Source organism: Salmo salar, chromosome 27 (genome assembly GCF_965601325.2).
Source record: "Salmo salar chromosome 27, fSalSal1, whole genome shotgun sequence".
NCBI lineage: Eukaryota > Metazoa > Chordata > Actinopteri > Salmoniformes > Salmonidae > Salmo > Salmo salar.
Window position 1 is genome coordinate 26,174,679 of NC_138317.1, and position 20,742 is coordinate 26,195,420.

Below are 20,742 nucleotides of genomic sequence, written 5' to 3' on the forward strand. Positions count from 1 at the left end.
TGAAATGCATCCCAGGTGATTTCCTCATTAACTTCATCTGGGTAGGGGACAGTATTTTCACGTCCGGATGAAAAGCGTGCCCAGAGTAAACTGCCTGCTACTCAGGCCTAAAAGCTAGAATATGCATATAATAAGTAGATTTAAATAGAAAACACTCCGAAGTTTCTAAAACTGTTTGAATGATGTCTGAGTATAACAGAACTCATATGGCAGGCAAAAACCTGAGAAAAAATCCAACCAGGAAGTGTGGAAATCTGAGGTTTGTAGTTTTTCAAGTGATTGCCTATCCAATATACAGTGTCTATGAGGTCATATTGCACTTCCTAAGGCTTCCACTAGATGTCAAGTCTTTAGAATGATGTTTCAGGCTTCTACTGTAAATGGGGAGCGAATAAGAGCTGTTCGAGTCAGGTGTCTGGCAGTCGGTCATTATTTTAGTTACGAGCGGCCATGAGCACGAGCTCAGTTCTCTTTCCTTTATGAAGACAAAGGAATTGTCCGGTTGGAATATTTATGATAAAAACATCCTAAAGATTGATTCTATACATCATTTGACATGTTTCTACAAACTGTAATAGAATTTTGACTTTTCATCTGGACTTTAGTGCGCAAGCCTTCTGCATTTGGAATAGTGAACCTAACGCATGAACAAAATGGAGGTATTTGGACAGATTAACTTTATCGAACAAAACAAACATTTTATTGTGGAACGGATTCCTGGGAGTGCATTCCGATGAAGATCAAAGGTAAGTGAATATTTATAATGCATTTCTGACTTTTGTTGAGTCCACAACATGGCGGGTATCTGTATGGCTTGTTTTGGTGACTGAGCGCTGTACTCAGATTATTGCAAAGTGTGCTTTCTCTGTAAAGCTTTTTTGAAATCTGACACAGCGGTTGCATTAAGGAGAAGTGCATCTTTAATTCTATGCATAAGTTGTATATTTTATCTACATTTATGATGAGTATTTCTGTAAATTGATGTGCTCATTCACCAGAAGTTTTGGAGGCAAAACATTTCTGAACATTACACGCCAATGTAAAATGGGGTTTTTGGATATAAATATGAACTTTATCGAGCAAAAAACATACATGTATTGTGTAACATGAAGTCCTATGAGTGCCATCTGATGAAGATCATCAAAGGTTAGTGATTCATTTTCTGTATTTCTGTTTTTTGTGACGCCTCTCCTTGCTTGGAAAATGGCTGTGTGGTTTTTCTTGTCTAGATGCTGTCCTAACATAATCTAATGCTATGCTTTCGCCGTAAAGCCTTTTTGAAATTGGACACTGTGGTTGGATTTACGAGAAGTTTTTCTTTAAAATGGTGTATAATACTTGTATGTGTGAGAAATTTGAATTATGAGATTTTTGTTGTTTTGAATTTGGCGCTCTGCTATTTCACTGGCTGTTGGCGAGTGGGACGCTACCATCCCACATACCCCAGAGAGGTTAAGCTGGTAGAGAGAATGCCAAAAGTGTGCAAAGCTGTCATCAAGGCAAAGGGTGGCTACTTTGAAAAATGTCAAATGTGTGTCATTTCATCATTTTGATGTCTTCACTATTAATCTACAATATAGAAAAAAGTAAAAATAAAGACAAATCCTGGAATGAGTAGGTGTGGCCAGCATCGCCGCTGGACATGGAAAAGAAATGGCGGGTGCGTGTGTATCTGTGCCTTACCCAGTGTTGCAGCAGCTGCCAGTCCAGCAGCGTAGGGGTCAGTTCCAGGCGGACCCGCACTGATGATGTAAGGGTTGGGAACAAACGCGGGAGCCAGACCTGATAATACACACAAAGAGATAAAGGTCAGTGAGAGAGGAACACACACAGTCCAATAACAACTTTTTTATCACTGAATAAATTCCCAGAAATGGGTGAGCAGAGTATCATGTTGAACATGTCTTTCACCTAAAACTTACCAATGTGAGATTGCTGTGCTGCTGCCAAGGCATACTGCTGCTGTTGAGCTGCTGTCAGCTGCTGCAGTGCTAGCGCACTGGGTCTCTGAAACAACTACACACACGGGTTATTTATTTAACACACACACACTTAAAGTTGAGTCACTTAGAAATGTCATTTAAAAAATACAAATAAATCACATTTTGTCCATTAAAATATCAAATTGATCAGAAATACAGTGTAGACAGTGTGCCTAGTCTGAGAAACAGACACCTCATAAGACATCAACTGGCAGCTTCATTAAATAGCACCTGCAGAACACCAGGAAAACACCAGAAAAGATTCAGATGGGCAAAAGGACACTGGACAGAGGAACTCTGCCTAGAAGGCCAGCATCCCGGAGTCGCCTCTTCACTGTTGACTTTGAGACTGGAGTTTTGCGGGTACTATTTAATGAAGCTGCCAGTTGAGGACTTGAGTACTTGTCCTCTTGCTCAGTTGTGCACCGGGGCCTCCCACTCCTCTTTCAATTCTGGTTAGTGCCAGTTTGCGCTGTTCTGTGACGGAGTAGTACACAGCGTTGTACGAGATCTTCAGTTTCAATGCAATTTCTCGCATGGAATAGCCTTCATTTCTCAGAACAAGAATAGACTGACGAGTTTCAAAAGAAAGCTCTTTGTTTCTGGCCATTTTGAACCTGTATTCGAACCCACAAATGCTGATGTTCCAGATACACAACTAGTCTAAAGAAGGCCAGTTTTATTGTTTCTTTAACCAGAACAACAGTTTTCAGCTGTGCTAACAATTGCAAAATGGTTTTCAAATGATAAATATGGATTAGCTAACACAACGTGCCATTGGAACACAGGAGTGATGGTTGCTGATAATGGGCCTCTGTACTCCTATGTAGATATTCCATAAAAAAAAATATTAAAAAATAATGCCGTTTCCAGCTACAATAGTCATTTCCAACATTAACATTGTCTACACTGTATTTAATGAATTTGATGTTATTTTAATGGGCACTTTTTGAAATTGCTTTTCTTTCCATAACTACCGTTCAAAAGTTTTAGAACACCTCAATTCAGGGGTTTTCTTTATTTTGACTATTTTCTACATTGTAGAATAATAGTGAGGACATCAAAACTATGAAATAACACATGGAATCATGTAGGAGGGCAGGTAGCCTAGTGGTTAGAGCGTTGGACAAGTTAACCGGAAGGTTGCAAGATCGAATCCCCGAGCTGACAAGGTAAAAATCTGTCGTTCTGCCCCTGAACAAGGCAGTTAACCCACTGTTCCTAGGCCGTCATTGAAAATAGGAATTTGTTAACTGACTTGCCTAGTTAAATAAAGGTAAAAAATAAATTGGAAAAAAAGTAGTAACCAAAAGTGTTGAACAAATCAAAATATATTTTATATTTGAGATTCTTCAAATAGCCACCCTTTGCCTTGATGACAGCTTTGCACACTCTTGGCATTCTCTCAACCAGCTTCATGAGGTAGTCACATGGAATGCATTTCAATTAACAGGTGTGCCTTGTTAAAAGTTCATTTGTGGAATTTCTTTCCTTCTTAATACGTTTGAGCCAATCAGTTGTGTTGTGACAAGGTAGGGGTGGTATACAGAAGATAGCCATATTTGGTAAAAGACCAAGTCATTGCAAGAACAGCTCAAATAAGCAAGGAGAAACGACAGTCCATCATTACTTTAAGACATGTCAGTCAATACGGAAAATGTCAAGAACTTTGAACATTTCTTCAAGTGCAGTCGGAAAAACCATCAAGCGTTATGATGAAACTGGCTCTCATGAGGACCGCCACAGGAAAGGAAGACCCAGAGTTACCTCTGCTGCAGAGGATAAGTTCATTAGAGTTAACTGCACCCCAGATTGCAGCCCAAATAAATGCTTCAGAGTTCAACTAACAGACACATCTCAACATCAACTGTTCAGAGGAGACTGTGTGAATCAGGCTTTTATGGCCGAACTGCTGCAAATAAACCACTACTAAAGGACACCAATAATAAGAAGAGACTTGCTTGGGCCAAGAAACAGGAGCAATGGACATTAGACCAGTGGAAATCTTTTCTTTGGTCTGATGAGTCCAAATGTGAGATTTTTGGTTCCAACGGCCGTGTCTTCTGTGAGACGCACAGTAGGTGAACAGATGATCTCTGCATGTGTATTTCCCACCGTAAAACATGGAGGAAGAGGTGTGATGGTGCTTTGCTGTTGACAGAATTAGAATTCAAGGCACACTCAACCAGAATGGCAACCACAGCATTGTGCAGCGATACACCATCCCATCTGGTTTGGGCTTATCATTTCTTTTTCAACAGGACAATGACCCAACACACCTCCAGGCTGTGTAAGGGCTATTTGACCAAGAAGGAGAGTGATGGAGTGCTGCATCAGATGACCTGGCTTCCATAATCCTCCGACCTCAATCAAATTGAGATGGTTTGGGATGAGTCGAACCGCAGAGTGAAGGAAAAGCAGCCAACAAGTGCTCAGCATATGTGGGAACTCCATCAGGACTGTTGAAAAAGCATTCCAGGTGAAGCTGGTTGAGAGAATAAGAGTGTGCAATGCTGTCATCAAGGCAAAGGGTGGCTATTTGAAGAATCTCAAATATAACATATTTTGATTTGTTTAACACTTTGGTGATATTTCATAGTTTTGAGGTCTTCAATATTATTCTACAATGTAGAAAATAGTACAAATAAAGAAAGACCCTTGAACGAGTAGGTGTTCTAATACTTTTGACCGGTAGTGTACATACATACAGTCTGCTCACACCCAGTACTCAACCCTGTACCTTAGAGAGTGCTTCCCTATTTACAGTCATTGAACACTGGTCACTTTAATTATGTTTACATACTGCTTTACCCACTTCATATGATATATTTAAGCAATAAGGCATGATGGCTAATATACCATGGCTAAGGGCTGTTCTAGTTTATAAACTGGGTGGTTCGAGCCCTGAATGCGGATTGGCTGACAGCAGTCTCAAATCAGACGGTATACCCTCGGGTATGACAAAACATTTCTTGTTACTGCTCTAATTACGTTGGCAACCAGGTTATAATAGCAATAAGGCACTTCGGGGGTTTGTGGTATATGGCCAATATACCATGGCCACGGGCTGTAACCAGGCACTCCACGTTGCGTCATGCGTAAGAACAGCCCTTAGCCGTGGTATATTGGCCATATACAACACCCGCTCGGCCCTATATAACTACTGCTGTTCACACACTATGTGTAGCAACAAATTAAATATTATTTGAGTATATACACCAGGGATTATTGGCCATATACAACACCCGCTCGGCCCTATATAACTACTGCTGTTCACACACTATGTGTAGCAACAAATTAAATATTATTTGAGTATATACACCAGGGATTATCAACTAGATTAAACTGCGGGATTATTTTTTCTTGAGCAGATGGCCGGGGGCGGAAAGTTAATTACAAATCATTTGTAGACTGCAAATTGACCCCAAGACCAAAGAGATACAAAATTTGACTAAAACAATCATTGCAAACCTTGCTTACATTTGAATACGATCACGTCTCTGTATTATACGTGGGAATACATGGAAACAGATTTCCAAAATTAAAACTACTTGGAGCTGATTTCCTGGTATTTAACAGTCTTCTGTCCAACAAATTAAAACACCCGCAGCCCAAAGTCGGCTGCAGTAGTCCAGGGTGGTCATCATCATAACACACACACACACACACACCTGTTGTTGGTTGCTGTAGTCAAACAGCCCCACGGTGGGCTGTGAGTCCATGGCCATCTGGGAGTTGTAGTCAAACTGCAGAGGCTCCATCACAGACTCCATGGTATCCATGGTAACGCCCTGTTCCACACCAGAGAAGTCCTCTTGGGGTTTGGGACCCCCGCCTCCTCCCATGGGGACCATACCCTCCCCTCCTACACACCCCCCTACACCCCCCATCATGTCAGTGTCTGTCCCCGCAGGCGGCATCTGGCCTTGACGACTGAAGAGAGCAGGAGAGAACATGGTGAGTGAATGTGTGTGTATGCCAGTGTGAGTGAATGTGTGTGTGAGTGCCGGCGTGAGTGAATGTGTGTGTGAGTGCCGGCGTGAGTGAATGTGTGTGTGAGTGCCGGCGTGAGTGAATGTGTGTGTGAGTGCCGGCGTGAGTGAATGTGTGTGTGAGTGCCGGTGTGAGTGAATGTGTGTGTGAGTGCCGGTGTGAGTGAATGTGTGTATGCCGGTGTGAGTGAATGTGTGTGTACCTATACTCTTTGACGTCCACATCCAGGCCATTCTGCACAGGGAGCCCATTAGGGTTGATGACATCACTGATGACATCACCCTCTCCCTCCGTCATCTCCTTGAGTTTCTCTACTTCAAACGCGGCCTTTGGTTTCTCCCTCTTCTCGTCCTCCACCTCTCCATCCCTCGGACCCTGTCAGAGAGAGAGAGGGATAGAGATGTAAAAGTCGATGGATGGACAGATTGAGAACATTGTGATTGAGAGATTTATCACTGTCACTTTATTGATCAGAGTATGAGATCAATAGAGGGGTGCAGGAAGGAATGAACCAGTAAGATGGAGGGAGTGCTAAACAACACTACGTATGCAATAGAAGCTAATGCAGGAGTCCAGGTTGTCAGTGATAAAAGTGAGTGAGTTGGTTATAGTGATAGATGAATGATAGTGTAAACGAGTTTAGGCTACTTACGTAGGGTCCCTTGCGTAGGCAGGAGTCCAGTTTTTCGGCGGGAGAGGAGGAGAGGACGTACTCTACCATACTGACTCCTAAACCCCCACTCTCTGACCGCGGTGACATCACTGACCCGCCCACTTCCCCGCCACTATGGAACCCACCGCCAGGCCGACGGGACACCATGATTGGCTGAGATACCGAGTGGTCTGGGGAGGGGAAATTAGAGAGCGCCCTACCGTCAGTCTCCAAACACGCACACATTATGCTGGGCACTGAGAATTTGGTGTGTTGACCCAGTGGTGTTTTAATCCTGGGACTGGGCCCACCCTCTGTCTTACCTGTGGCCCCCCACGCGCTGTCCCTCCACTGGTCCAGAAAGATCCCTTTTGGTCCATCTTTCCCCGCTTCATCACTCTCCCAAAACTTCTTACCTGTCAGAAGCTGCTGTAGAGGAGAGACAGGAGCGAAACATTGAAAGGGACAGCGAGAGAAACGGAAAGAGAAATATGAAGTGTAAGGACATTTTCCTCAATGTCTTCGCTAAATAACTACCAAGATAACTGCTTGCTAACATTACAACGCTGAAGATTCCTACAGCAGCAGGATGTGCTGTAAGTCAGGACACTATTCAGGGCTTCAGTCTTCCTACCCCCACATGGCCTTTGGTAAGCAGTGTCTACAGTCCTCAAACTACTTGACCTCTAACACCTGACCCCTTACCTCTCCCATGGCACGCCCCTCTAGAGCCAGGGCCTGGAAGTCATGGTTCAGCTCATCCATCGACCGCACCTACAGACAGAGACCAGGTTAGAGTAACAAACACATCCCAACAGAAAGACAAGGTAGAGCAACAAACACACACATAATCACCCCTACTGAGAGGCAAGGTTACACACACCCCTAGAGAGAGGCAAGGTTACACACACCCCTAGAGAGAGGCAAGGTTACCCACACCCCTAGAGAGAGGCAAGGTTACACACACCCCTAGAGAGAGGCAAGGTTACACATACACAGAGCAACAGAGAGAGACGGTCAGCAAAGACTAAGGGTATACACTCACACACATTAACCCAGACCATTTTCTGATTTTACACACACACACACCTGGCTGTCGTGGATGTTATCACCAATGGGCCAGCGGTGTTTTCCAGGCTGCTCTCCGTGCTGCCGCTGGAAGAAGTAATCCACCATGGCATCATCCTGAGACCGACCGGCACCCGCCACGCCCTGCGACACAGGCACACTTAGCTAACGCCTCCGCCAGGTTTGCACCAAAAACTATTCATTTGTCTGCACGTCTGTCAGTCTCTGTGACATGTAATGTATAAATAGGAGACATGTTTGTGTTGGTGTCTACCAACTATATGCAGTTGTATCCATCTCCACCTTTACCTGTTGGCTAGGGGACGGGGCATGTGGGGTTTGTCCGGCCGGGGGGGCGTGTCCTCCGCTGCTCAGCACCACGGGCATGCTGGGAGTTGAAGTTCTGAGGTGGGGGCTGAATGAGTCCTGCCAGAGCACTGCTTTACCCTTCAACACACACACACTGCTCATTCCACCAAGGCCTAGGGAGAAGAGGGAGACACACACACACACACATCGTTAGTGACACAAACACCTCCAATACACACACACACACACACACACACACACACACGAGCTACACTCCTTTCAACACAATCTGGAACACACATACACATTTGCAGGGACTGGAATGAATCAACATTTATGTCCACCAGCCAGTGGAGTCAACTTGCAGAAGATAAAAGACAACATATTCTAAGTCAGGGCTCCCCAACCCTGTTCCTGGAGAGCTACCGCCCAATAGATATTCACTCCAACCCTAATCTAACACACCCGATTCTAATAATTATCTGGTTGATAAGGTGAATCAGGTAAGCAACAACTGGGGTTGGAGAAAACCTATTTTTCATACCCAGCATTTTGCAAATCACCCACATAGTGTCATAAATAACACACACTAAGCTGGGGTCAAATTCCATCTCGACAATACTTTCAGTCAATTCATGACTCGTGTGGGGGATTTCCATGTTTGATTTAACTGACAGACAAGAGTTTGAAATGGATCTGAAGCCTGACATCACCACTAGCCCATTCCCTTTCAGTAGTTATAGATGATCTAAACCGCTTGTCAAACTTATTCCACAGAGGGGCGAGTGTCTTCAGGTTCTCTTTCTTCCCTTGTATTTTTGATTGATGAATTAAGGTCACTGATTAGTAAATAACTCCCCTCGCCTGGTTGTCTAGGTCTTAATTGAAAGGAAAAACCAGCAGACACTAGGCCCTCTTTATAATGAGATTGACGCACCTTCTCTAAAGGTAAATAGGTATCGTAGGTGGGTAATATTAGAAGTCTGGTGTATTTCATCTTATGTGGCCTACATGACATGTTAGACAGAAACTCATTCTGATACAGTTTACTCCACATGATTCCACAGCAAATGCTTGCGTTGTCATATTTCAGGAGGCACGCCTGTTTCTTATACATGTTCTACTATAGACTCAGATGGCTTGGCTATGTGAGCCTAGTTATGTTCAACAACTGTTTTAAAAGGGCATCACTTGTCTTGATCAGTAGAGCATAGGAACATTGACTACAGGGTTGTGCAATGTGCCTATAGGAATATATTCTGTAGCACAAACATGCTTTTCTAACATGCGTCAGCAGTAGTTAAGACATCTGCAACATTCCACAACATTGTGTCCTGCTGTACACGGCCCAGCCAGGGGTGTATTCATTAGTTGCAGACCGTTGCAAAACGTTTTGCAACAGACCAAACCTTTTACTGTTTACTCTAGGAACGAAATGGAAGCAAACAGAACCAAACAGCTAGGGACATACCTCAATTTTTCCACTTGGAGAAAATGGTTTCCAACAGCTTACACCCCAGGTGATGTGGATTCCACCCACTCAACAGGCGAGGAGTGTGTTCAGTGGTAAGGTATTTTCTATCTAGACAACCAGGTGGTCTGTTTCTGTTTCCATGTTTTATTTATCATTGAACCGCATCAACCTCTGAATCATAAGGCCTTGTACTGATACACAGATGGAGAGGAAGAGAAGTTTTGGAAATACAGCCTGAATCTGTCAAATCGCAAAACTCCTCTCTATACCTCACACACACACCATCATGGCTCCGAGGTGTACACACACCTATCAACCACAGACACAATGAGCAGACGCCTCCATGCATTGAGCTATGCCGTAACAAACACGCCCCCCTCTGCAGGTATCGTTAGCTAGCCAGCAAGCTAGGTCCTGCCATCCAGACAACGCTTCAAGACAGCCACTTGAAATAAAAATATATATAAAAATACCCCCAGTCTGTATTGCATGAAAATAGCATTAAACTATGTTGTTCCATGCAAGCAGACAACAGCGGTGTATGCCATGTTAGACATGTAACATTAGCTACCTATTTGGAAACACCCGGAAATCAGTAGCACACAGTCTCTTGTTCATCACGCTCGAGTCGTTATGTTCGCCACCCGGAAATAGGCATTGTTGGCTATAACTGGGTTAATCATTATTTAATACCAGGGATCGATTATCACCGCGATCTACTGTCCTGTCCACCCGTGCCAGAACAAAAGCGGAACGTAGCTTTGTGTGGCAGCTAGCTAGCGTTAGCTGTCAGTCGCTGAGGCACAACATCCAACTAGCTAACTAAACAAAACAATGAGGCCATTTAGACAAATGGACGTAAGCAAATCTGTTCGTCTGGTTTTGACATATAACTAGTTAACTAGGTTCTCCATGTAATGAAGTGTTCGCTAGCCGAATAACGTTAACTAGCTAAAGTCGCATGCCATCCACGGAACTGGTTCCAGTAGCTAGCTAACGTTACCCATTTACCAACAATACACGGCCTCCAAGCCAGAGACCTGTTCAGCCCAGTCCGACACTGGCCAAACCCGGCTCCGAAACCTCCTCTCTGGACCGCACACACCGGTGACCCATTACTAGTACCAGGAGGGGCATGAGAAGAGCGCTGTCTCCATGACGCGGATATAAGCTAGCTAACAAAGGCCTGAGCTGTCTGGCAAGAGCGGAAGACAGCAACACAACCGGAGGAGGCAAGAGAGAGAGGCGGCAACACAGCCGTTAAAATAACACCCAGAACTCTCGTTCCAGTCCGGTAAAGACAATACACCGGGCGATGTGTGGTTTGATGCGGCTAGCGGGTTTCTGTGCCCACGGGAGAGGGCTACTTACAGGCGGAGAGGGCAGATGGTCGCAGATTTCAGCCCCGGTTCTCTTTCCAGACTTCCAAGCTTTCACTCCGACAACATGGCGGCTCGGAGGGGCTCAGAGACAGGCTGACGCGCTGCATCATGGGAACGGAAGATGGCGAGAGCGGAGCGCGTGCGGTTCATTGCGCCAACCGTTTCACCACTGCCAGTCCTTTGTTATGTGGCTCTGTTGACATGATGTATTCTATCGCACAATCGATAAAAATACAATAATAACCTAAAAATAAACTAAGAAATATACTAATAATTAAGTATCGTGGTCTCTCACAAACACTGGTTTGGTAAGTGTGGACAGTTTATTCCAAGTCCCAGATCCCTGGGGCTAATGTTCCCCTATAATAAACATACTGCTATTCCGGTTGGTACAGCATTTTCAGCGGACTATGGCCGTAATGGATGGAGTCCAGCCGCAGCCACGGCAACGTGCTGAGACACACAGGCCCAGAGGGTGTTCACGATCTGGATGCTCTGCTAGACTGGTGGAATGTAAACCAACGAACAGCCATAGTGAAAAGTAGGACGTAGCCTGTTACAACCAAATAAATTACCATTCAACAGTGAAGCTAGTCTAGTGTGTCACTGTCACTAGAATAGCGTAAACCAGGGATGGGCAACTGATGGTGTGGGGGCCACAAAAACCCTGAACTTATCACGAGGGACCACAGTCAGGGTCGGTTCCAGGCAAGTGACATAATGTGGTTTTATTGATTTTGGTAGTCATTCTTAGTCAGATATCATATTAACATGAAATAAGTCATAACAAAATGTATAAAATTGCAGAAAACTTGCTTTAAAACTGTAACATTTTCTCTACACCCTAAAGCAAAATGTGTAGAATTGTAGGAAATTAATTTTAAAATGGGGGTTTTCACTCTAGAATGGGGCAACTAAAATGTTTTGCTGCACAGATTTAGAGCTAATTTCCTGCAATTCTATACATTTTGCCATAGGGTGGAGAGAAATCTTTGAAGTTGTTAATATGATATCTGAGTGAGAGTGACTAACAAAATCAATGGGGTCCCCTGGTCGGTAATTAGACCATGATTGCTACAAGGTTAGGTAGCTGGCCAGACTAAATGAATTTAAAAAATGCTAACATGGCTAATTGAATGACTGTCAGTGACTGACATAAGAGAAAAACTGCTGATGCAGAACCACATTTTGAAATTGCACCTGGTGTATTCTACTATTCTAACTCTCAACAGTAAACTGTTGTGGGAGATTAATCCTCAGGAGACTCTATGCAACAACAAATGCATGGTCTATCATGGAAAATTATGCTACACTGACCAAAAATATAAAAGCAATTTCAATGATTTTACACTTCATATAAAGAAATCAGTTCATTTTAATACATTTATTAGGCCCTAATCTATGGATTTCATATGACTGGGAAAACAGATATAAATATGTTAGTGACAGATACCTTAAAAAAAAAGGTAAGGGCATGGATCAGAAAACCAGTCAGTATCTGGTGTGACCAACATTTGCCTCATGCAGCGCAACACATTTATTTGTATTTATTTAACCTTTATTTAACTAGGCAAGTCAGTTAAGAACACATTCTTAACACATCTCATTTGCATAGAGTTGATCAGGCTGTTGATTGTGGCCTGTGGAATGTTGTCCCATTCCACTTCAATGGCTGTGCGAAGTTGCTAGATATTGGTGGGAACTGTACGAGTCAATCCACAGCATCCCAAACATGCTCAATGGGTGACATGTCTAATGAGTATGCATGCCATGGAAGAAGTGGGACATTTCCAGCTTCCAGGAATTGAGTACAGATCCTTACGACATGGGACCGTGCATTATCATGCTGAAACATGAGGTGATGGCAGCGGATGACAGGCACGACAATGGGCCTCAGGATCTCTTCACGGTATCTCTGTGCATTCAAATTGACATCGATAAAATGTAATTGTGTTCGTTGTCCGTAGCTTATGCCTACCCTTACCATAACCCCACCACCACCATGGGGCACTCTGTTCACAACATTGACATCAACAAACTACTCGCCTACACCACGCCATACACACTGTCTGCCATCTGCCAGGTACAGTTGAAACTGGGATTCATCTGTGAAGAGCACACTTCCATCAAAGGTAAGCATTTGCCCACTGAAGTCTGTTAAGACTCCAAACTGCATTCAGGTCAAGACCCTGGTGAGGACGACGAGCATGCAGATGAGCTTCCCTAAAACGGTTTCTGACAGTTTGTGCAGAAATTCTTCAGTTGTGCAAACCCACAGTTTCATCGGCTGTCCGGGTGGCTGGTCTCAGATGAGCCCGCAGGTGAAAAAGCCGGATGTGGAGACCCTGGTCTGGCGTGGTTACAAGTGGTCTTCGGTTGTGAGTCCTCACAATGACATTGGAGGCGACTTATAGTGGAGAAATTAACATTCAATTCTCTGGCAACAGCTCTGGTGGACATTCCTGCAGTCAGCATGCCAAATGCACTCTCCCTCAAAACTAGAGACATCTGTGGCATTGTGCTGTGTAACAAAACTGCACATTTTAGAGTGGCTTTTTATTGTCCCCTGCACAAGGTGCACCTGTATAATGATCATGTTGTTTAATCAGCTTCTTGATAATCAAGCCAATTGACAGGTGTGGCATATCTTGGCAAAGGAGAAATGCTCACTAACAATAATGGAAACAAATGTGCTCACAATTTGAGAGAATGAAACATTTCTGGGATTTTTTATACAGGTGTGTGTGTTTGTGTATAGACAACACCAGACTGATTTAATTTAGAAAGTTTATTTATTTCTCCAAACCCCTCCCCCAATGTCTCCACACACACACACACACACACACGTCTGTATCACCCAAGTAAACCACTTCAGAAATACAGCCCTCCTATCCTCTCTTCCTTCCTGGAAATGCTCCCTGAAATAAATCAGTGTCCTTCATATATTCCTTTCATCAATATCATCAGGTCAGGCCAGTGATACTGTATCTTTAGGGATGGAGGGAAGGAAAGAGCGAGTGAATGAATGAAGTGTAAGGAGAGAAGAAAAGGAAGGAAGGATAGGAGGGTGTGAGGGAGGACGCATTCTCCCCCAAAGTCAAGGAGGACATTGGGGGAGAATCTCAATTACATACTCCTCACATCATCTCTCTCCTCGCTCCTTCTCAAAACCCATTGGATGAGAAAGCCAGAGGTCACTCCCCTCGAACATTCTCCTCCAATTGGTTTTGAGGAGGCGAGGAGAGGATGCGAGAAGTATGCAATTGAGATTCTCCCTGGGTCGTCTAAAAGGTGAGAGGAGAAATGTAAAGGGACGTGGCTACACGATCACCCCCTCACCACCAAACAAAAACAACAACCATTCATCAGCCAGATATGTACATGCACAGAATCCCCTATATATTTACCCAGAGACACTAAAGCCCAATCCCTAACCAGCCCATTTTTGCCGTGATTGTGTTTAAACAAAGTCACCCTGTCACAACAGAACTAGGGACAAGCTTGGAATTCGACTGTTCTATTACGACATCATCACATTCTAAAACGACAACATGAAGAGCTGTGCCCCATGTGACTTCGAGGCCCCTTCCACAATAGTTCAGAGGTCATCCAGCTAGTCCTGTAGTGCCACACACACACACACACACACAAAGGTCGCAGGAATGTGGAGAGCCGGTAGGTGCAGTGTTGTCTCAATATCCTCAGTGTCCATTAGGATGTGACCACGCCCAGTGTCTGCCCCTGCTTCCCCCTAGACCTGTGGGTTCCTCCCTCTGTACATTCACCTCAGGGGTGTCAGTCAGTTTACCCTTGGTTAACACATACACACACGGTTTCACATACACACATAGGTGAGTCTATCGTTCAGTTGTACTGTGACACACAGAGTGAATGTTCCATTCCCATGGCGACTCCGCTTCCCTGCTGAGGTGTTGTCTGATAGGGGCGCCACCTTCACCTACCCAGCACTGAAAGAGAGAATGATATACAGTTCCAAGGAAAAACTAAAAAGGTCACACTAAAAAGTAGATATATTTTGTTGAACCAATTCCCTCCCTAATGGTTAGGGATCACCGCGAGGTTAAGGATGAAAGGTTAGAGGTCAGGGGTTACTTACGTGTAGAGGGGCTGCAGTTGGAGGTGGGAGGTCTTCTGAGGAGGCTGGTAACCATAGGAGTCAAAGCCACCAATGAAATCAACTGACAGAGGGAGAAAGATCAAAAGCTGTCAGAACACTCAGACCCAGACCGACAGAACACTCAGACCCAGACCGACGGAACACTCAGACCCAGACCGACAGAACACTCAGACCCAGACCGACAGAACACTCAGACCCAGACCGACAGAACACTCAGACCCAGACCGACAGAACACTCAGACCCAGACCGACGGAACACTCAGACCCAGACCGACGGAACACTCAGACCCAGACCGACGGAACACTCAGACCCAGACCGACGGAACACTCAGACCCAGACCGACGGAACACTCAGACCCAGACCGACGGAACACTCAGACCCAGACCGACGGAACACTCAGACCCAGACCGACGGAACACTCAGACCCAGACCGACGGAACACTCAGACCGACAGAACACTCAGACCCAGACCGACAGAACACTCAGACCCAGACCGACAGAACACTCAGACCCAGACCGACGGAACACTCAGACCCAGACCGACGGAACACTCAGACCCAGACCGACGGAACACTCAGACCCAGACCGACGGAACACTCAGACCCAGACCGACGGAACACTCAGACCCAGACCGACGGAACACTCAGACCCAGACCGACGGAACACTCAGACCCAGACCGACGGAACACTCAGACCCAGACCGACGGAACACTCAGACCCAGACCGACAGAACACTCAGACCCAGACCGACAGAACACTCAGACCCAGACCGACAGAACACTCAGACCCAGACCGACGGAACACTCAGACCCAGACCGACGGAACACTCAGACCCAGACCGACGGAACACTCAGACCCAGACCGACGGAACACTCAGACCCAGACCGACGGAACACTCAGACCCAGACCGACGGAACACTCAGACCCAGACCGACGGAACACTCAGACCCAGACCGACGGAACACTCAGACCCAGACCGACGGAACACTCAGACCCAGACCGACAGAACACTCAGACCCAGACCGACAGAACACTCAGACCGACGGAACACTCAGACCCAGACCGACGGAACACTCAGACCCAGACCGACAGAACACTCAGACCCAGACCGACAGAACACTCAGACCCAGACCGACAGAACACTCAGACCCAGACCGACGGAACACTCAGACCGACGGAACACTCAGACCCAGACCGACGGAACACTCAGACCGACGGAACACTCAGACCCAGACCGACGGAACACTCAGACCCAGACCGACGGAACACTCAGACCCAGACCGACGGAACACTCAGACCGACGGAACATTCAGACCCAGACCGACGGAACACTCAGACCGACGGAACACTCAGACCCAGACCGACGGAACACTCAGACCCAGACCGACGGAACACTCAGACAGACAGAAGAAAGGTGAGCAACACTCACAGCTATCCTCGTCATCCTGGAAGACTTTGCTCACGTAGCAGGCATACACAATGCCAAAGAGCTGAGGGACAGATAGATAGGATAAGGTTAGTATCATGGTTTGTGTGTGTGTGTGTGTGTGTGTGTGTGTGTGTGTGTGTGTGTGTGTGTGTGTGTGTGTGAGAGATACTCACAGCCAGTAGGACCTGTAGTGCGGAGCTCAACACCTCAATGTACTGGTAGTCAAGGAGACAGCCGGAGACGGTGATGACATGGTGGTCATCAGGGGCAATGCGGGAGTCCAACACTGGTGTTACTAGGCAACCAGGGCCATGCTCCATCCACCATGACCGATGCAGCGATGTGTTGAAAGTCATCAGGAAGTCCCTGTCCTACACACACACACACACACACACACACACACACACACACACACACATATATATATATATTTTAAAACACATGTTATAAACACACAAATGTTATAAACACATTCTAAATACATAAACACACATTATCAACATGCTATAAACAAACACATCTCTTACCTGAGACAAGTGTCCCACCTCCAGGTAGAAACAGATGATAAAGGAGTTCCATCCCACCCACAGCACCAACCACACTGCATACTGACAGACACAGAGACAAAAAGGGGTGAGTGAGTGTGTGTTAAATAAACACTACATGACCAAAAGTATGTGGACACCTGCCCATTGAACATCTCATTCCATAATCATGGGCATTAATATAGAGGTGGTCCCCCCTTTGCTGCTATAACAGTCTCCACCCTTCTGGGAAGGCTCATTAACTAGATGTTGGAATAGTGCTGCGGGGATTCATCCATAAGAGCATTAGTGAGGTCGGGCAATGATGTTGGGCGATTAGGCCTGGCTCGCAGTCGGCGTTCCAATTCATCCCAAAGATGTTCAACGGGGGCATTGTCATGCTGAAACAGGAAAGGGCCTTCCCCAAACTGTTGCCACAAAGTTGGAAGCACAGAATCGTCTTGATGGTCATTGTATACTGTAGCGTTAAGATTTCCCTTCACTGGAATTAAGGGGCCTATCCCACACCATGATAAACAGCCCCAGACTATTATTCCAAACTTTACAGTTGGCTCTATGCATTGGGGCAGGTAGCGTTCTCCTGGCATCCGCTAAACACAGATTTGTCCGTTGGACTGCCAGGTGGTGAAGTGTGATACATCTCTCCAGAGAACACGTTTCCACTGCTCCAGAGTCCAATGGTGGCGAGCTTTACACCACTCCAGCCGACGCTTGGCATGTGCATGGTGATCTTAGGCTTGTGTGCAGCTGCTCAACCATGGAAACCCATTTCATGAAGCTCCTGACGAACAGTTCTTGTGCTGACGTTGCTTCCAGAGGCAGTTTGGAACTCGGTAGTGAGTGTTGCAACCGAGGACATATGATTCTTACGCACTACGTGCTTCAGCACTTGGCGGTCCCGTTCTGTGAGCTTGTGTGGCCTACCACTTCGCGGGTGAGCCGTTGTTGCTCCTAGACATTTCCACTTCACAATAACAGCACTTACAGTTGACCCGGGACAGCTGTAGCAGGGCAGAAATTTGCCGAACTGACTTTTTGGAAAGGTGGCATCCTATGATGGTGCCACGTTGAAAGTCACTGAGCTCTTCAGTAAGGCCATTCTACTGCCAATGTTTGTCTATGGAGATTGCATGGCTGTGTGCTTGGTTTTATACACCTGTCAGCAACGGGTGTGGCTGTAATAGCTGAAATAGCCAAATTCACTCATTTGAAGGGGTGTCCACATACTTTTGTATATATAGTGTATGCATGCATGTATGTATAGTGTATGCATGCATGTATGTATGCATGTCTCACCAGTATGAGGTAGCGGGATCTGAACTGCACGGTTCCAAAGATCCCCAGTATGACGGCCATGATGTGGAGGAAGTTGGCCAGGATAGGAGCCCACTGGTAGCCCAGGAAGTCAAACACCTGTCTCTGTAGTGCTGCCATCTACACACACACACACACACACACACACACACACACACACACACACACACACACACACACACACACACACACAGGTATATTTTTACTAAAAGAGTCCACCAGTACTTCTAGAGGATTGGCATGGTATTACATTGTTACAGTTTCACACGCAAACATACAGATAAGGAAACAACTGTCTTTCACACACACACACACACCACACAGTCTGCCAGTTGTTTCCATGGAAACTGCCAGGAGCACCAGCTGAGGGTGCCAGGAGCACCAGCTGAGGGACTACCCCCCCCCCCCCCAACACACACTAATAAACTCCCCAAATGACTGAAAATATGCTGTATTCCACTGTCACAATATATCACAAAAAAATAAGCACACACATACACCAACAATAGCACACCACCACACACACTATTCGAGTCAGAAAATAAAAGTAGAAATTAAAAACTGGAAATGAAAGTTGAGAGACCGATAGAGCAGGAGGACAGCGAGAGGAGAGGAGAGGAAGCTCCCTTGTTTTCCTGCTGTTACTTTCAAAAGCTGAAGGGTTCCTTTTCACGTGGTCTCCCAGAATACAGTGATCACCACACCCACCGTGTGGTTGCCAATAATGTCAATAATGTGACACACACAGCTAGTAGTTTTGAAACACTTCAGTTAGTCAGACCAGCACTCCCTCTCAGTTACACACACAGATTCGTTGAATGAAAGAGGAAAGGAAAGGGATAGGGATATAGTCAAAATATGGTCAACAACAACACCTTTTCTCATTCTCCCAATCACATTTCACCTCACCCCAACACACTCACCAGCTGCAGTGAACATATCGCCACCAGCGTGCATCTCCCGTCACAATTCCCCATCTTGGAGTGGTCTGGACGCGGCTTGGAGCCACAAAGGCTCCGGGGAAAGGACGGGTGGTCACCGGTCAGATCCAGACTGGCTGCCCGACTCAGATCACACCATGCCCGGCCAGATCTCGCCTGGACCCCGGCCTCTTGGTTCTTCTAGGTACGGAAGACTCCTTGAGATACGTTAATCACACCGACGCCAACCCATCCCGACCCGCCGTGATCATTCTGTCGGTGTGGGTAGGTAAAGGTGGCTGTGGTTCGCCGGAGGTGTCCTCTTCACGCGGCGAGGTCTGCGGTCCGACCACTAGGTAACGATTACGAATCGCCTCGAGCCGGCCACACCTTCCGGTTGGTAGCAAAAGGAGGGGGCGATAACCACACAGACAGACACAAAGAAAGACGGAAAGCTGTCATAACGGAGCAGGTCTCGCGGGTTAACGGGTAAACATAAGCATAATATGATAATGGCCAACACGGGGAGGGGAGGGAGGGAGAGGAATGAAATGAAATGAGCCGATGGAGGTGGCCAACTGCCTGGGATGGCTATATGAAATATGCCATGCACCGACACACACAAAGTGGAAATTGTGACTCACGGTTGGTTTTCAAGACGTTTGCGTTGCTTTCCCGTTCTCCGTCAACGGACGGTTTATCAGTAGGCCTCCGATGGCGTAATGCTAAAAACCAAGACTTCTCTGTCTCGCGGTGTCTTTGTCAACAATCGGTGGTGCCTGCCGGGGTGGGCGCGAGAAGGGGGGTCGATGAGGGTACATTGCAAGCCCCCCTCATTTCAAATGAGGAACTGGGCCGTGTTCCTTGATGGCGATCACTGATTTGACATGATGGGATTGGCGAAAGTAAATTAGTGACCCACTAAATTGATTTTACCTTTCAAACTTTGTCAAATAAATGCTCAACTAAAGGAGAGGGAGGAAGGAAGCAATTTTAAAGTAGTCGAAATGGGCCCCTGTATTCTGCAGACTGCATGGGGAAATCACCGCTGGTCAGCTCATTAGGCAGTGAAGATTAACAAAGGCTGTATTTCTGAGTTAAACTGACCAAGACGCACCTCCAACAACACATAACACCTCACATAATTCTACCCCAAAACAATTGATCTCAACCACTGGCATATGGGATTTTTTTATGTGAGAGTTGACGCTGCCCTGTGATAAATAGTTCCCATTCTGTCAAAGGAAGGGGGTAAAATATTTTGCTTGTCCATTCCCAGCGAGCCTCTCCAGGGTGCTGTTGGAGACACATCAGTGCGACGCTCCACCAACGTTCCGTCAAATAAAAACATGAATATAAATCATGTAGCAGATATAGGAGATGGTAGAAAGGGTATATGGCCTTTTCTGTAGCCTACAGGCTGGAGATAAAAGGGTGACAATGTAATGAGACAGACATTTTACATCATCCAGGTTTCTCCGATCAAATAGCCTAACCTAAATGGCGCCCAATCAAGTAACAAACACATCCTAAAA

General features: G+C 45.9%; 2 protein-coding genes across 6 annotated transcripts in view; both read right to left on the bottom strand.

The window, feature by feature from the left end:
- The window catches only part of pum1 (pumilio RNA-binding family member 1), a 32,280-nt gene extending 21,292 nt beyond the window's left edge, over positions 1–10,988 (bottom strand). For 2 of the 5 annotated variants that reach the window (XM_014178116.3, XM_014178114.3), the window contains exons 1-10: positions 10,850–10,988; positions 8,005–8,177; positions 7,717–7,839; positions 7,333–7,401; positions 6,951–7,053; positions 6,628–6,818; positions 6,178–6,350; positions 5,654–5,915; positions 1,923–2,016; positions 1,684–1,782 (exon numbers count right to left, since the gene is read on the bottom strand). In XM_014178116.3, the coding sequence (XP_014033591.1) occupies positions 1,684–1,782; positions 1,923–2,016; positions 5,654–5,915; positions 6,178–6,350; positions 6,628–6,818; positions 6,951–7,053; positions 7,333–7,401; positions 7,717–7,839; positions 8,005–8,166 (1,276 nt within the window). In that variant the 5' untranslated portion in view covers positions 8,167–8,177; positions 10,850–10,988. Of the gene's footprint in view, positions 1–1,683; positions 1,783–1,922; positions 2,017–5,653; positions 5,916–6,177; positions 6,351–6,627; positions 6,819–6,950; positions 7,057–7,332; positions 7,402–7,716; positions 7,840–8,004; positions 8,178–9,475; positions 9,774–10,849 lie in introns of those variants that run through there. The other 3 variants (XM_014178115.3, XM_014178113.3, XM_082970141.1) reach the window with 2 other exon arrangements.
- Positions 10,989–13,633: 2,645 nt separating this feature from the next.
- On the bottom strand, positions 13,634–20,085 carry nkain1 (sodium/potassium transporting ATPase interacting 1). Its single transcript, XM_014178117.3, has 8 exons — positions 19,852–20,085; positions 19,211–19,597; positions 18,270–18,407; positions 16,956–17,036; positions 16,602–16,799; positions 16,429–16,489; positions 14,978–15,059; positions 13,634–14,828 (listed from the first exon to the last, which is right to left on the bottom strand). The coding sequence occupies exons 2-8, from the start codon at positions 19,262–19,264 to the stop codon at positions 14,819–14,821; spliced, it is 624 nt and encodes a 207-aa protein (XP_014033592.1). The 5' UTR covers positions 19,265–19,597; positions 19,852–20,085; the 3' UTR covers positions 13,634–14,818.
- Between the last annotated feature and the right edge of the window lie 657 nt (positions 20,086–20,742).

Coding starts and splice junctions, on each gene's coding strand:
- nkain1 (XM_014178117.3), bottom strand. CDS start 19,264: ATGGGGAATTGTGACGGGAGATGCACGCTGGTGGCGATATGTTCACTG. Junction 18,408..19,210: donor CGATATGTTCACTGCAGCTG/GTGAGTGTGTTG, acceptor GTGTGTGTGTAG/ATGGCAGCACTACAGAGACA. Junction 16,800..16,955: donor AGGTGGGACACTTGTCTCAG/GTAAGAGATGTG, acceptor GTGTGTGTGTAG/GACAGGGACTTCCTGATGAC.